We start from the raw sequence: 17,417 nt of genomic DNA, 5'->3' as shown, positions 1-17,417 counted from the left end.
CAAGGCAGAAATGATTTCAGTTTTACACGTAAGCCCAAGTACCTCAGAGCCTCTCAGAATTAGTGCCCTTCCTACATAAGCAGGAATTCAGTCTCGAGTTCTTTTATCTTAATTTTCAAATCCCTGCAGTAGCAGCTCACAAGTGCTGCACAACCAGCCTCTGTGCATCCCCCATGGTACAGCATAATGAATTCCCTGCAGTGGACCCCAGCGAAGGGCTGCACCAGCACTTACCAGCCATCAGCTGTTTGAGCAGAACTGAACCAAGTAATGCCAGGACCGTGCACATCTGAGGAAACAGGCAGATGGAAAAGATGAGCCTTCGCTCTGGGTCTTCTTTAGACCTGTGGCTGGTATGTACAATGCTACTAATACAGCCAGCTCTGATCCTCTGGAAAGAGCTGTGCAAAGGAACAATAAATAGCAATTTTATCAAGAATGAGCAATCTGTAGCCAAGCAGGAACCCTGTAAAAGGGAAATGCTGCTGCCCTGAGAACAGAAGGTGGGTTCTGAAAAAGGAAAATGGCAAGACAGAGGATTAAAACGAATTATTAAATTTAACTACATCTTTATTGAATTGTGCATATTCCATTGTATAATTATCTATATTGGGTACTCTATAATGTATTTCTTTTGTCCTCTCTCATGCTTAAAAAAGTATATTTATACATATATTTATATATATTTATAATATGACAAAGCTCCCCCCATCCTGAAGCTAGCAGTCTAAAAGAGCTTTGATTTTTCTTTTTTGGAAAGGAAAGAAGAGGGGAGGCAATCCCATTGAAAGACAGAATGTGCAATTTTCTTTTTTAAAGCAGTAAACATGAATGTATTTACAGCACTCATCACAAGTTTGCTGTACAGACAAATCATCATTGCAGTGACACTTTCTTTGTACATTTGCATCCCCAGTATCGTACAGGATCTCACTAGTGGCTGCTAACAGTAGTTAGTGTAAACCATAAAACAAACTGCTGCTCCAGTTAATTTCTGGCCCATGGCAGTCCACTAGGATGAAACCCAAGATTTCAATTGTAACTTGTGAAAGTATTGATTTTCCTTTTTAAACGATAAGTAAAAGTGCTGCACCAAATTAGCAACAAGGGAGTCTTTGAGCACAGGTTCTCTAGCTAAACTGGCCTTTGCCCACGCCCCTTGCACGTCTGTACTCAGTTACCTACAACAGTGAGTCAAGGCAAGGGCTGCAGGGCAGCTGACAGCAGCACCCCTGCTCTCTTGCCACACAGCAGCTGCAGCCCCTGGCAGCTTAGCTTCAGGAGCAGCTGCTGCAAGCACATCTGTGTACCTGAAATTTAGCTCTGAATGCATCTTTGGCATCTTAGGAATTCCTGAGTGAGAGAGAACTATTTTCCACTCTAAGGAACAGTTGGTTCAATTCCGAAGTGTCATAACAGAGAGGTTGCCTTTAAGTGTTAACACTTAAGAGGGTTTCCAGAATCTGTTATTCAAGTTTCTTCTCACTCATTCCCCTCACTAAATTCCTGCTGTAGGGGACTGGGCATAGATACAGCACCAGCTCCTGTTCCTCCCAGTTCTTCTCTAGCTCTCCTCATTGAGGATGTACAATTCTCATGAACGGAGCTCACTGAATCCTTGTCCTACTTATTTTTCTCACATTAGTGGCAGTTACTCTAATTTTACATATGATGGCCAATCATTTGCAATTTAGTGGCTTAAAACTTTGCAAAACTAGACAAAGCCTGTGTCCCATTGGATCGCAGTATTAGTGAGTGCTGACCCCTGAACTGTAATGCTGGATTTGTCACTTTTTTTTTTTTAACTGAAGGAGAAAAGGAATTCAGAAAGGAAAATTATTTTAGAAAAAATGTACTTTACATTTCTAAAATAAATAGTTTAGAAACCACCATTTTATAGAAATGTGTAAGGGAAAGCTGTAGTGTTAAATGCTCTCTGGATTGCAGTCTACTCCAAGTGAAAAAAGGATCACAAAACTGAGCACCAGGAGCCACAAATAAGGAAGCTCCTGCCACCAAAGAAATAAAACCCCTTGTCCCCAGGTTAGGAGCACTGTTTGAAGAAGAATATAATTCTACATCTTCACAATGAGGGGAAAAAAAAAGGAAAAACCACCATCAAGAAAACAAAAATACTCGTATGTTCTGATCGCATCTTCACTATCTTTACTACCTTCTGGCAGGAGTTTACATTGCTTGTGTTTGGACTGAGAGAAAACTCCAAGAAAGTACATGTACGTGACTTCCATCTTATCAGCATATTTATGCCAAACAGAAAATACCTGTATAAACTACTGCTGCTAACTCAAAGTAAATACTAAAAACCAGGAAGAACATCAAGTGTTGAAAATTCTGCAGGTAACAAATTGAATAAAAATACCACTACAGCTCTAAGAATTTGGCTCTATGTTAACAATATTTTCAGATGGTAAATCTTATTTTCTACCACAGCAAATGTTCTCAAGATATAGTTAAAGCCATACAGTGTCCCAGTTAATCTAGGAGATGCAACTGATTTTAATATGACTTGCTACTGGAAGTAATGCTCGAAGTAAAACCCATTTATCTTACTATGAATAAGAGAATTTTACCAGTAATGGCACCACTGAAGTACAACAATTTAAGTCTATGCAGTTTTCTGTAATAAGCAGAAAAAAATCTTTTTTGCCCTTCTGCAGTTGAAACAGCACTTTTGGTTCCTTTAACTGTGTAAAGAAATAATTTTAACCCAGAGCAAGACTGGCCACTCTGATTTGTGCTACCTGGTTGCCTAAGAGCACAGAACAAAGAAATTAGGAAAACAACAACAACAAAACTCCACATGTGCAACTCTACAACAGTAAATCTTAAAATGCACTTGTTAAAATATTGCTCTCTCTCCCATTAGTCCTGAAGACAAAGTGATTCAGGTACCTTGATGTCTCCCTGATGCGTAAGTTGTTCCCTGGTGCTCTGCAGGAAATTGCACTGTAAGTTCAGGAGAGGAGCTCTTTGGCTTTGAGGCTGTGCACCAAGTTAGAGCAAGTAGTCTTTCGTTGCACGAGGAAGCTACTGCACAGAAGAAAGCAGGTAATTTCCATGTAAAGAATTGAAATAACTAGATTACTTTCTTTTCTGTGGGACTTGTGCCTCCTTCCTGTTTTGAAAGGCAAAACAGAAGACTGGCATGTCCACCTCAAACGTGTTACCAATTATTTGTTTAGAACCACTTGCTAAAAAGCTTTCTTGGTATGTCCTTTCTCCCCTCTGGTTACTGCTGTTATGAGAGCCTAGTTTTCCCTTCACAAGCAATTCCACAACAGCAGAATAAAATGGAAGTCTGTGAGCTCCTGCTTTCCACACCCATACCACACGCAGAGAATTCTGCTCTCTGCTGGCTGAACATTGTCCTGCTACCTGTAGACACCACTGCCTGGCAGAGAGGAAATCTGAAAGAATGGGCACTGGAACAGAGTACAGAATGCCACTATCTGCTCTCACCAACTCCTGCAGAAGCAAGGCTTTTCCTGACATTGAGTCAGATTGTACACATACGTGTAATTTCAGCATTCTAAGATGAAAGCATGTGCTGTCTTTGTGTACAGTGTGCGCTAGCTCAGCTCTCACTTATTTATTTAAATAGTGCCAAAGTACAGCCCCGTGTTTGCAGCAAGAAGCATCTTGCTGTGTGTCTGAAATTTGGTTCCTTTGTTTTCTGATGATTTTAGCAAAGAAAATGGTTGAATTCTGAAACCAGTGCACAAGGGCAAAAACAGCTTGTAAATAAGGCATACATATTTGCTGTCATAAAAACAGTAAATACACTAGAAAAGCAAGTTAGTCAACAGGTCTCAGAAGATAAAAAGGCATCCAGGTTTTCCAAACCACTCTGTTTTGTGCTCATCTGAAAGAAAGCTGCAGCCACTTGCTATATTTCTATATGACTACTTACTAATTAAGGATGTTGTACTAAGAAGGGTGCCACCTTTGCTGATGCTCATTCTTTGTGCTGTAAAGTTGTTGTTCAATTTCTGTCTCCCAGCAAGCTCTTTAGTAGCCTGCAAAATTAAGCATGGATTTACTGTCTCGTGGGAGATAGTGGGTAAATGAACTCGGGCACAGGAACATTAAAAGAACAAAGCTCAAACACCTCAGAAAAACCTGCACTGAATGAACAGAAGAGAAAAAATGGAACTGTCACCCACCAATGGAACTGTTTTGCAGGGAAAGCAAAAGAGGAGATAAGCAGAATTCCCTGATTGCTCTCGTTGAGGAGCATGCACTGCATCAACTCACATATGCACCCTACTAGGAAGCAGAGAATGTGCCACCTGCCTATTGCCAGTATCAGCTGGGGGGTTACGACTGTGTCTGCACACAAGTTGCACCACTGGTGGGTACGAGCCCCAGGAGCTGTATACAGTACAAAGCAGCAGGAGGACCAGCGTAGAAAATTACAGCACCCATGAATTCCAGTATAGCTTAACAATTTTTCTATCAACTTATTAGCCAGCTATACTGAGCATGCTCAAAATCAACAACATAAATGCTTTTAAGGACACTTCATAAGCACAAAAATAGTAGAAACAAAAATTTATGAACAATCTGAAAGATAGAAAAAAAGTGCCTTTCCACAGAAGTGCTTTAAAAATGCACACAATGGTATATCCTTATTGCTCAAAAAAACTAGTCTGAAATACTAAAATAATTTCCAGAGGTGCTGAAAGAGATTTCAAGAAGGGGTATGAAACAGGAAAGCAGAGACAGCACCATTGATTTTTCTCTTTTCATGATGCACTTATTTAAAATTATATAGTTATAGATGTGTCATTTTTCCTTCTAATTGGCAAACTTTTTCCTATTGATAAATTATTCACAAAGACATTTATTTTATTATTTAGATTTTAAAAAAACTATAAAAAAGGAACAGCAAACCCTCTCACAATATTTCTATCAGCCTGAATTTCTCTACCAAGAGCTTAGCTTGTATCTTATTTTACACGCTTTAAGACACTGTCAGGTTAAACTACTGCCTTTGTTTCACTTTTTGGGGGAAGGTAAGCATGTAATAATACTTGCTTTTAGAGAAAAGGAAAACAATAATAAAATCCTGTTGACATCTGAGCCTTGACAGCATCCCTGTCATGACCAAGGAAGTTATAACAACCAAGGATGACCTAGGTACAGGCCCAATATTCTGCTTAACTTACATAGATTGTATATCACTACCCTGTACGGAGCATGCATAACACACAAGAGCACTTACGCTAACTACACTAACTTACTGTGTCCACGCCATGGCTAAAGCAGCATCATGAAACTTCTGAAGTACAAAAAAAGGACTGTGGTACCTGATGCCATGATTGTGACTCTGTGGCAAATAAACAAACAAACAAAAAAACAAAGCAAATATTTCCTACTCATGCAGCCCCTTAAAACTGTCTGCAAACATTATTGCCTCTCAAAGATTTTTTTTTCCAGTCCTCTCTTGACTGTTAGAAGTGCAACTTCATAATTAACAGCTTTGTGTGTTGGTCATATTTTCTGACAGGTCAAAGAAAAGAGAATTGCAGCTGTGTTTGCCTCAAGTTACCAATACTTTCTCTCTTTTTAGAGAGCAATGTTTCCCAACAGCTACTAAGGAATTACAAACTGCTTTTAACTGGTTCCAGACACTTGTTTCTGTAAAGGCAACACATCTTACTGGGCACAGACAGCGTGAAACTGTGCTATGTATGTTCATTTGAGAACGTAACACTCTGCCAAAACCTACCTGTTTGTTCAGGGAAAGAGTTACACGTACAAGTGGTGCGTCCACAGGGATCAGCCTTGTGGGTCAGCACTGGTTGCAGGAATCCTGGCAGCTTTCAGAAGGGGTTAACAGAAATAGTCACCTTGTGTCATAAAAACAAATGATCAAGCTTACTATAAAGTTAAGATGCATAATGGATTGGAATAATATATACTTATCCTAGTTATTCATGGACAAATAACTTTGAATTAATTTGTAGCAGTGTATATTTTTAAACTATTTGGAAGGAAGGGGGAGGTTCTTTATAGTATAAATATATTTCACTCCAGCCCACTATATATAAAATCTATTTTCTTCCTCATAACATACTCGTTTTCAGTAGTATTATGACCAGAATGTTTTGGTATGTTGTGTTTGTATTTTTCAGTCAATGACCAGTGTGCAGTTACTAGCAGAACATCTCAACTCTGCACCATTTACCCATCACAAACTGCCAAATTGTTTTTTTCTTTTTCCCTGCTATTTTTTTTTTTCTTCCTTTCTCCTTCTTTCTTTAAAGTGCCCCCGACATTTCATCTTTACAATCAGATTGGACTGGTTACAGAGTCCGATTCCCAATAATATAGCAACTGAAACAATAAATACGGATCTACAAAAACATTCTGGTTATCTTCTATAATTGCAATGAAATATATCACAATATTTTATATACCTACACTTATAATACATGCACAAACAATGTCTCACATGGACAGATACTACAAAAAATTATCTTCCCCCCAATGCAGAAAAAGTAAGAAAAAGGAATTTTGGTCCAATCCATATGAAGGGTAAAAGAAATTGAAAATGTTAAGTCAACACCTCTCTACCCACCTCCCCCAATAAAATACTGACAACCCTCAGCCCCCAACTGTTTTGGCCTAGCCATGAAGGGGGAATGTCTCTATCTTTAGCCTTGACTACAGTTTGAGATCACCTCTTTTGACAGGGCTATTATCCACGTCCCCACATTCTCTCCAAGTGCGCAACATCTTAGGTTGGCTGATCACAGAGCAGCCCACAAGTCATGGAGAGCACCAGCCCCAGGTGACCGACTACCAGTCCCGTGACAACTTAGTGTTCTGATCCCTTTTGGGAGGCGCAGGGGGTGGCCCCCTCCGTAATGTTGCATAGCCAGATATATGGCTGCCCCCGAAGCTGCTCGTCTTCTGCTGGTCGGCCAGAAGCTCCGGTGGGGGCGGCGGCAAGGCCATGTCGTCCATGGTGGCAGTGGGCTCTGCTCTGGACATCCGTGCAGAGGAGAGGGAGCCGTGCCGGGTGATGGATTTCCGCTGCAGCGTCCGGTTGAGGTCTGCCAGGAATCCTGGCTGAACACTAAGGCTAGACTTGGGTGAAGTGGGCACTTGGGGGCCAGGTGTTGCCGGTGACTCTGCAACGTCTGCCTGTGTCAGCCGAGTGCTGTCATTCCGCTTAGGACGTGTGGGTGGTGGAGCTTTTTTAACTGATGGTTTCGACCATGCCTGAGGCTGAGGGTTGACCACAGCAACTTTTGGAGAAGTGCTGCCTGAAAACACAGATGGTATCTCAACAGGGGGGAGAGGAAGATCTATTTCAGGTGGTGGTGGTGGAAAGTCTGAATCCGATGGTGGAGAAGGAAATTCAACCATGGGTTCCTTCCCAGATACACCTGGAGCAGGAGCCTTGGCCGGGATCCCTCCCTGCGGAAGGACGATGGGCAAGCTCACACCAGAGAGATTGAGCTTTCCAGGCTTTGGAGGGGCCACAGGAGGTGATGACTCCTTTGATGGAGACCCTGATGGCTCTGGTGGGTGTGCAAATTTGCTGACAAGGCGGTCCACTGAAGGTCTCTTGGACTCATTGTACTCAGTGGAGCTGGTGGACTTGATGCTGGAGTTCCGCTGAGGTGTTGGAGGCGGTTTCTTTGCTCCAGGGCTTGATGTCTTGCTGGTCTTTTTGACTGGAGACCCTGATTTGTCAGGGGGGGGAGAACCTGCAGAGGTAGCTGGGGAAGGAGGCGGAGGAGGAAACACTAAGCTGCTCTCTGGTGGAGGAGGTGGGAAATCCGGTGAGGGAGCAGAGGAAGGCTGCCATTTGGGTTTTGCCTTCACTGCTGGAGGTGACTGAGGAGCCACACTCAATGGAAGAGGTTTCAGAGGCTGGGGCTCAGTGGCAGGTGGGGTGGGAGGAGGTGGGAACTGGCTGACTATCTGCTTCACTACTGACGGCACTGGGGATTGAGGTGATGGGGGAGGCTTCATAGAAAAACTCTGTTGCTTTGGAAAAGTTGGGGGAGGAGTGGGGCCTGGAGGGGCCGGGGGCAGTGGAGGCACCTGGGGAGATGTGACACTTGGCTGTTTCTTAATTGCAAGAGGCAAGGGAACTGGCACAGGGGAGGTGATGTGTGAGACCCCCGGTGATCCTGCCTTCCTGCTAGGCTGTGGGGGGAGAGCTGTCATGAGAGGCTTTGGGGGTGCTTGGGGTGGTGGTGGGGCAGGCACCGGAGGAGGAGGTGGTGGCAACGGTGAGGCAGCAGCAGCAGCAGCCGCCTGATTTGTATTTGGTTGAACCTGATGGATTTTGGGAGGGGGCGGCGGAGGTGTGAACTGTGGTACAGAGGGGGCAACAGGTGCCGGCTTCAGTTGTGCCATGGCTGAGCCCGGTGTGGGGGGAGGAGGAGGGGGGGGGGGAGGTGGCATGACTCCATTGGGGGGCACCAATATCTGAGGCTTGCCTGAGGATGGAGGGGGCAGGGGGGGCTGCTGTGCAGCAGCAGAGGCCTTGGAAAAAGGCCCACCGTGCTGGGCAGCATTCTGCAGCCTAGTGATGGTGCTGTACTTAACAAACATGGCAGCAGGTGAGGCAGCAGATGGAGCGGCCTGGCTGGGGAGCGGAGGTGGGGGAGGCGGAGGAGGAGGTGGTGGGGGAGGAGGGGGGGGAGGAGGAGGAGGGAGTGGGGGGGATGGCTGTGATGCTGTATAGGGGGTCACCACTTTTGTCTGTGGGGACACAGGAGGTGCAACAGAGATGAAGGGCCGACCTGCAGGCTCCATTCGCGCCTATTGGGAAGGGATTTTTAGTGAAAGTAGAGAGGGAGAAAAAGATAGAGAGAGAGGGAGGGAGGGAGGGAGACAAAGAGATTATGAAGTCAAGATCTAAATGTGCCTATCATTAAAAATTAAGTGGCAGGATTATAGCATGCAGGAATATTAGGAAAACAATGCAGCAAGAGATAGTCCTTTACACTGACAAGCCTGAACTGGACAGTACAGCCAGTACTGTAGGGGGAGCTGGCAAGAATCACCGGGGCCAGGTCTACTCCAAGCTATGCTGAACATCAGGGAGAAAATAGGTTTTTCTGGGGGACAGGCAGCTGTACCAAGTGAGAATTACTGATCCTCCTGTGAGAAAGCATAATGAATCAAAACGAAGAGTGCCCCTGGCCACAACAAATGACACCATGCAGAGCAAGAGCCTGCAGGCATCTCTTCACTCAGTAAAACTAGAGTTAAACCATACCCAGGCCTCCCTGAGCATCTGGCAAGCCTTCATGTTGTTAGCTTAGGCCTTAACACTGCTTAGCATTACGGAGCACAGAAATCCTGAACCGCTCTAAAACACATAAAGAGCAAGCTCTATGGAGACTCTGAGATCCTTCCATTCCACATGCTCTGACATCAAATGCTGTCAAGAGAAAAAAAAAAAAAAAAAAGAGCAGAAAGAGGGAGTAATGAAGTTTCCTAAAAAAAATTTCCCCTGAAGAAAACGCTTAGAGATAGTTAGCCTTGAAAAGAAAAGCTAGGCATGCAGCTATTACGTTATTCAGAAAAAAGAAAGACTGGGGAGAACTGTATAAGGGAAATAGCAATGGAAAAGCAGCAGGCAATGCTTTAGTCTACTTATTGGGTTTTGTTCTTGTTAAATTGTTTCTCTAAAATTGTAAACCTACATTCTTATTAAAAATCAAAAAGATAATGACATTATTCAAGTTTATCAGAACTACAACTACCTAGTACAAAGTGGTTTTGCTACAAGCCAAGTTGTCATCTTCACAGTGCACAGCTTAAAATCATGCATTAGAAATGTAATACCAACACGACAACTAAACAATACCTAACTTCACTGGTATATATTTTGCCACAAATTAGCCCAATTATGCTCATTTGTGCTGCATAAGCTTGCTTACAATTGTTTTAAACACAGGTGCACAGTTTCTATATGCACGGGAATAACACAAAAATATTAGAGTAAGAAACAGTAAATAGTAATTTACAACTAAAGTAGGTGTGCCTCTTTCTGTCATATTAAGCATGTAAGGCAAGAGTGTACACAGTTCTGGAGCTACATTAGCGTGTTCACACAAGCAAGGGGAAATCTTCATCTCTTGCATATTGTTAGTCTGTAATTACCATTCTCCCAATCACTCAAGTTAATGTATTTTCAAGTAGCAGCCCCTGACCTTAATTCTGCCCTGTATAAGGCACCACGGGTGTGCTGACCTTAGCTGTGCTGAGCTTCACTTTTGATACCTGAGACAGCAAAAGGCAAAAGGAAAAATAAAAGTAGCATAAAACAGATAGGGAGACTGAAGCATAATAGAACAGCTATCTCTGAACAGCAAGATTTTAGAGAATCTGAAACACGGAACTGTCCTTCATGCCTTGTCACATAAAGCAAACAGAGCACTCATTTTGACACCACGTGTAGCATCTCATTTGAAATAACATATTAAAAATCTAACAAGAAAAACAAGACAATGACATTTTTCACTGCCCAGCTGTGATGAATGTGCACGGGTGAACACAGCATACTTCAGGCAGAGTAGTCTTTCAAAATATGAACTGGACAGACTACTGGCATTTTGGAAAGGCGGCTATTTAAATCTTAGGTTTATCTCATCTATTGAAGACAGTCAAAGACAGTGAGCAAATTAAGCACGCAATGGGAAAGATTACTGTATCTCAGGATGGCAATCTATTCCCACTCTCACATAAGCAAATTACATTTCTACAATCAGAAAATTTTTTCAATCAGACTTTGCTTATAGAAAAACCTTGAAACAGATAATTGTCCTTGTTTATCCTTATTGCTAGGCGATGCCTCATGTATCTTAAAAATGACTTACTGCACTGTATACTATCTCAATTCATATTTCTATCATATATCATCATGGCTACCTGGAAATCCCAGAAATCTTACAAAAATAACAGTAACTACTGTTTAAAATAGCAGCTGTGAGGTTTCTTTAGCTGTTTTTCCTAAGTAAACAAGCTTTTGCATTTGAACTGTTTGCAGTCTCTTCCTGTGACAGTTGCATTTGGACTGATTGGCCAATTTCAGTCAAACATGACAGATGGGTAAATCTCAGTATATTTTCAACTTCAAAAAATAGAAGTGAAATTATTGGCACCTTTAAATGTGGGAAAAGCAGGTAGAACCATAGCCAGCCAGTGCAACATCCTGACCAGCCTCAATGTCATCAACCTGCTGAGCCAAGAAATGCTGTTCTGCCCTGCTTATTGAAGAGGGTAAGAGAAGGGTGACACGAGGAAGAGACAGTTGCAGAAGTGGAAAGGACATACTGAACAATCCAAGCCTCCATTAATTTTGACACTTGCAGCAACCTGCCTTTATATATTTCTTAAGCAAGCTCTGTCACCAAAAGCTAAAGCACTGGAGAATTACTAACTCTGAAGACACTGTTTGGAGACTAATCTCCCTAAACCAGCATGTCCCAGTATCTACAATTGCAAATGCCTTTTCATGTAAATTACAATTGTATCAATACTGTTGTTTCCTTTCGTGTAATAGAGTTAAATATTTTCCATTGCTAACCATTCCTTTGGCCAGACCTGCACAGGTTAAAAAAAAGAAAAAGAAAAAAAGAAGTACTATAGTTTTACTTCAGTTAAATTTGTGACCAATTTACTCAGGATTTTCTTAGCATGGTTTCAAATTATAATTTTACAAGGTTAATTTCATTTGGATTCTTTGGATGTTTTAGTTTGATCCCTTCACCTGTGCTATATGTGAGGAAGAGAAATACACCTTTTAGTAAATTTGTACAAAGAAAGGAATTACAATTGATGAAAGCTTGAAACATGGATGGCTCTTAATAGGGAATAGTCTGAATGTTTTATTCGTAAAAATGCTTTAATCAGATAACAAAAATTATTGGGGTTTATTTAAATGAGCAATTGCCATTGGCACTATGGACTGGATAAGAACAGCAGTGATCCAAGGTGCTAAAATTCAATTTTTCTCCAGAATTTCATAGAATGCAGAAGCAAGATCTTGTATGAAAACCAAAACTTCAGAAAACAGTAACATTACAGTCTCATAGCAGCACTCTTCCACCTCTGTAGGATAACATGCTAGACAGACTCGCATGCCCTGTCTTTTTGATCCACCCAGCCCCTGCACAAATGATGCATACTGTACACATACACAAGCCATGTGCTGATGAACATGCAGCAGGTTTTGCACACATGCAGCAGAAAAATCTGGGTCACAGTTCAGCAAGCTACGTTCCTGGGCTGTGTATTACTTTGCTAATACATTCAGATAATTTCCAAGCCTGCAGACACTGCAGAAAATTTCCAAGCCTCAAAGAAAACAGCCAAGTCAGTTTTCACATTGCGCCACCTGTACTTTTTCATTTGTACACGTGGCGTTGTGTCTTATTTCTAGTTATTCATCTGATGCACCAATGTCAGGTGTAGCGACCCCTGGTTTTCTTTTAAAAAGCCTGCTTCTCTAGCTTGAACCTACAGTCTGAGAAAGATTCAGAATTGCATGAGTGAAGATACCTTCCCGCAACATTCTGCCAACATACTTCCATACCTAACTGCTGCAGTTAATACCAATATTATGGTTGTTCAGGAAATTCCTTTGAGCCTAACAACCAACTAGATGAAAAGACAGTTCTGCTGTCTGTGAAGGTATTCACTATACCAGTCAACTACTAGACATAAAACTAACCAAATCACCACAGACCCCCAGGAGTAAATGGGTTACTGTCTTTCGTAACTTTCTATCAGCAACAGGAGATATCAAATCTGTTTTTAACCACAAATGAAGTCGATATTAATACTGCTGCTTAACAGTATTTGTATTTACTGCCTTCATTTCCACACAATATAATACCAAACGTTGGAATCCAAACTACTAGAATGTGCCTTAAACAGGCGTACCTGCCTTCAGGTCTCAGTTGTCTGCACCTTTACAGTAGAAAGATGTGGCTAGTTAACAGAAGAAAATCTTAGTGGATTAATTTCATTTGTTAGCTTTTAACAGCTATCTTTTTATTTGTTCTTTATACAACTCAAATTAATAGGATTATTGTGAAGGGCCGTTGCATGCCTTCAAAGACCAAAAGGCTTCTGTGCATACTAATAAAAACAAGAACAGAAAGTTCTATGAGTGAATTGCCTGAAAAAGTGATTCCTGGAAAAACAAAAAACAAAAAAAAACAATTACATGGCAGTGTATGTAAATAACAGAGAGTAAAAAAGATGAAAAAAAAATCCATCCCCACTCCAGACAGAGGTGGAAGAGGTAACGCTCTGTCTTGTGCATTTTGTTGTGTGTTGATTCTCAGACTAAAGTCTTCTTGTTACCTTGCTGGATTCCTCCAGTTGTGTGCCTCGCTTCCAGGCCTCAGAGAACATGGAGCTGACAATACTTTGGGAACGGACATGTCCAGTTGGCTGCGTGTCAGAAACTCCACTGTCAGATTGATTAGAATGATTTGATTGAGATTCTGTTTAAAAGAAAGTGAAGAAGCAGCATATGTTTCTGAATATAAGAGTAAAGCCACAATGCTTAAATGGAGCTCTATATGACATTTACTGATCACACTTGTTAAACATTTAATTCCAATAATTGACACTGTTCCCACAAACTACTCTGTATGTTCCCCCTCACAGCCAGCCCACTAAAGACTGCTGTCTAGACAACAAAACAGAATAACAGAGCATATTCCTGCAGGCACACAAGATTTGCCCCAGAAGCAGAATCCCCATTTTGAATCTCTGATGAGATTGTCTGGAACTTTCTCTTTGGGCAGTGACTATTTCCCAATTGCCAATTTAAAAAATGTCAGTCAGCAAAAGCCATCATTAAAGCATAGAGCTGGATTTTTATTTTTTTCAAATACATGAAAATAGAGGCATCACAAATTTGACAGGAAGCTTCTTCTCCATATCAGAAAAACAAACTCTTTTGGAGGTGCATGACAAAGTACTATAAGTTCTGAAAACACACACCACTGCAAGTAACATAAAACACATTTTTAGATTAATAGTCCATTCCCCCCTCAAATAGCTTCGCTTGCAGTCTCCAAGTATTTGGTAACAAAAAAAAAAGTAAATCTTTCTATTAAGAGACAAGTCACATAATTACCTGGCAAACTAGATGAGCTGGAGCCTGACTTGATACTGGAGCTAGACAAGGAAGTCCAGTCATATGCCGATTCTGTTCTCTTTAGTGCATCTTGATAGTTCATATACAGTTGCTTCCCATACTAAGTGAAACGACAAACAAATTTAACTACTACATAGGCTGTGTACCCTTTTTGGTCTGTTGATCTTCAACTTTAGCTTCTCTGTTCTACCTTTTTCCCCCCTCTCAGAAAAAGGAGAAACACCCAGACACAAAAAAAGCACACTCTCTGTGAAGGATTTCACACAGAATTAATTCAGTGCAAATTTCGTTTTGCTTAACTTAACAGCAGTGGCAGCTTCCTCCCCCCCAAAAACTTTTGCATTTTTATTAATGAATTGCTAAAAGAAATTTAAAAAAATGTTTATGCTAGAACAGACAGAATCAAACCAGCTAGATAATGCAAGAAGTGGGCCAATGAATAAACTAACATGGAGATATTAAAAAACAATTATGTCAAACCCAAAGTCTCTTCTTTTCCCCATAAGCCTTCTTTTTAAAGTCTATTAAGGGAGCTGGCTAAAATTAAGCCAAGATATCAGTTTTGTCATTTGACAATTAAGGTTATCAGAAATAGAAGGAAAGGGTTCGTTTTCTCTAGAGAATTAAATATGTAACAAGATCATATAGCTGACATTCAGAACAGTTAAGTATAGGCACGTTGGATTTAGCATGTGTTTTGCCAAATAACTGTAAATAGTTTCATACAGACCACGACAACAGTGGAAGACTGGCTGGAGGATATTACCTTAGCAATGCGGATGCCATTGATCCATTGGTGTAGAGTTCTTACATCATCACAGCAAAGATACTTGATATACTGGGATTTCTTCTGGATCTGAGGATGCTGCATAAAAACATTAACCATTACCATTATTTTAATGGGTAGGAATGTAAAGAGAGCTATTTAACTGCTAAGTTTTATAAAGACAAATCTACTGCTGGAAGCTCTTGAATGGTAGTACATGTTTTGAGTTCACTTACAAATATTTGAAAGCATTTCAGGAGGTAGGGGGAACTGTTTTACACAGAGGTTGGCAGCATGTCAGTGAGCACTGACTTCAGGTATGAAACACTAGGAAAGGGTGAGTCTTTCAGTATTTTAGTTCTGCACCTTCTACCTACCTATAGAGCCTTCTGTACCCTGAGGCTCTTCATACATGTTTCTACTCTCAAGCCAAGTAGTCAGAACGGTCTCAGCTTGTAAAAAAATCGCAAGCAAGAGACATCCAAAGTGTAAAGAGTTGTCTCCTTTACTGCTCTATGGACTAACCACCACAGCAGGGAGACAAATAGTGTTTTAATCTTCCCTCACACCGACATACAGTAGTGTGGAGGACACTCTTCTTCTAATTTTTAACTAATGTTAAAAATTTAACTTCAACATTCTCATGTCTTCCCTTATGCTCATGACAGTAATAAATTATTATTTTTTTAAATCTACTGAGATAAAACTTTGGTTTATTCTGGGTGATCAATAAACTTGAAAAAATAATTCACTCCATCTGTAAAAATGATACAGATAGAAAGTGGCATGCAATCAGAAGAAATCAATTTTACACAATTAACTTATAAATACCTACAAACAGTGGTATTTTTGCATTTAATTGCATTCAGTTAACTATTCCAGTGACTTATAAGAACACAGAAAATATTTCCAATTTTAATGTTATGCCTTCTTCCTTAATCTCATGTCCCAAACTTGATACTCAGTATCTACCTGTCAGTGGACCCAAACATTATGCCTTCTGTTAAAAGAAGGGCAACGTGTTTTTTTCACATCACAGATTGGCAGCCACACACTGCAGGCACAACTACCATTTTAATGTACTGATGTCAGTACCCAGCACCACGTAAGACAAGATGATAAAAGGAAAATTTAAATTGAACTGTAACTATCTTGTTACTTGCACCATTTTCAAATTCATGAAAATACTTTACTTGCTACAAACATACTATGAAAATATTTTAAATAGCTTTGTAGTTACCTATCTTGCAAGAACTAACACTATTTTGAACAATGTGTGAGAGTTAAGGAAGATTTCTGTTGCTTTGTGTTTTTTTTTGTTTTGTTTTGTTTTGTTTTTTTTGTAGGGGCAAATAGTGACAGGAGAAGGGAAATGGCTTTAAACTGGAAGAAGGTAGATTTAGACTAGATATCAGGAAGAAATTCTTTACTGTGAGGGTGGTGAGACATTGGAACAGATTGCTCAGAGAGGTTGTGGATGCCCCCACCTTGAAGGCATTCAAGGCCAGGCTGGATGGTGCTATGAGCAACCTGGTCTAGAGGAAGGTGTCCCTGCCTATAGCAGGGGGGTTGGAACCAGGTCTTAAAGGGCCCTTCCAATCCAAACCACACTACGTTTCTATGAAATTGATGCAATCTAAAACCACCAAAAGCATTAATTAATAACCCTACAATTTAAGATTAGGTCATTGATTTTATAATGTTTTTTCTACTTGTACTTCTATTTGTCTTTACACTAAGAAGTTTCTTCCTTTACAGCATCCCTGTCTCCCCAGGTTGGGCAATATGGGTAGGCTCGACACTAATATCAATTTGTGCACAACTCTGAACCTATGCTCTGAGAAGACAGAAAAACCCTGACATTAGTGTTTCAAACAGCATTAAATCCACTAAATCTGCATTGCTGTAAGGCAGCTGCCAAAGATTTTGGTGTAATACTTGAGAACAAAGAGAACGATTAAATAGACTAGGAGTCATCAGTCTGGGGAGGAGCACAGAACAGGCAACAACTATTCTCTTACCTTCAGCACTAAGCAGTAGTCTGTTGGAGCTTTGTATTTGTTCCGATAGTCCTGTCCATAGTAAACATTGACATGATCTAGCTGTAGAAAGCACACGAGATCCCGCGAGACCTATTAAGTACAAAAATACTAATTTACAAAACAGCTACATAAGAAAACCACAAACACTGAAAAAAATAAAAAATAAAAAAAATCAAACCACTCTAGTGTTAAGATTCAACATTAATATAACACTATCATTAGTTTCAATCTGATTCTAACACTACCAGTACAGCAAGGGAATATAGCCATGCATAAACTCTTCCATCAGACTTTTTCAAATTCTGTCTGCTGTGTGTGTTCATTTGTATTTTGCCTCTTGACAACCAATTATAGCAGACTGCTAATAATTACTCAGCATTGGTATCAGAACGGATTAAACAGGACTGATTTGTCTGGGAACTTTTACATTTGCTGT

At 40.8% G+C, this 17,417-nt stretch overlaps 1 protein-coding gene across 4 annotated transcripts in view; it reads right to left on the bottom strand.

The window, feature by feature from the left end:
* Positions 1-539: 539 nt before the first annotated feature.
* RAPH1 (Ras association (RalGDS/AF-6) and pleckstrin homology domains 1) overlaps positions 540-17,417 on the bottom strand; it is an 86,465-nt gene continuing 69,587 nt past the window's right edge. For all 4 annotated transcript variants that reach the window (XM_085227707.1, XM_085227708.1, XM_085227706.1 and 1 more), the window contains 5 exons: positions 16,961-17,071; positions 14,940-15,038; positions 14,153-14,273; positions 13,369-13,511; positions 540-8,808 (listed from right to left, as the gene is read on the bottom strand). In XM_085227707.1, coding sequence (XP_085083833.1) covers positions 6,826-8,808; positions 13,369-13,511; positions 14,153-14,273; positions 14,940-15,038; positions 16,961-17,071 — 2,457 coding nt within the window. In that variant the 3' untranslated portion in view covers positions 540-6,825. The remainder of the gene's footprint in view (positions 8,809-13,368; positions 13,512-14,152; positions 14,274-14,939; positions 15,039-16,960; positions 17,072-17,417) is intronic.

This window comes from Meleagris gallopavo, chromosome 7 (genome assembly GCF_905368555.1).
Source record: "Meleagris gallopavo chromosome 7, MGAL_WU_HG_1.1, whole genome shotgun sequence".
NCBI lineage: Eukaryota > Metazoa > Chordata > Aves > Galliformes > Phasianidae > Meleagris > Meleagris gallopavo.
The sequence above is the reverse complement of the archived record's forward strand: the minus strand, read 5'-3'. Positions and strand labels throughout refer to the sequence as shown.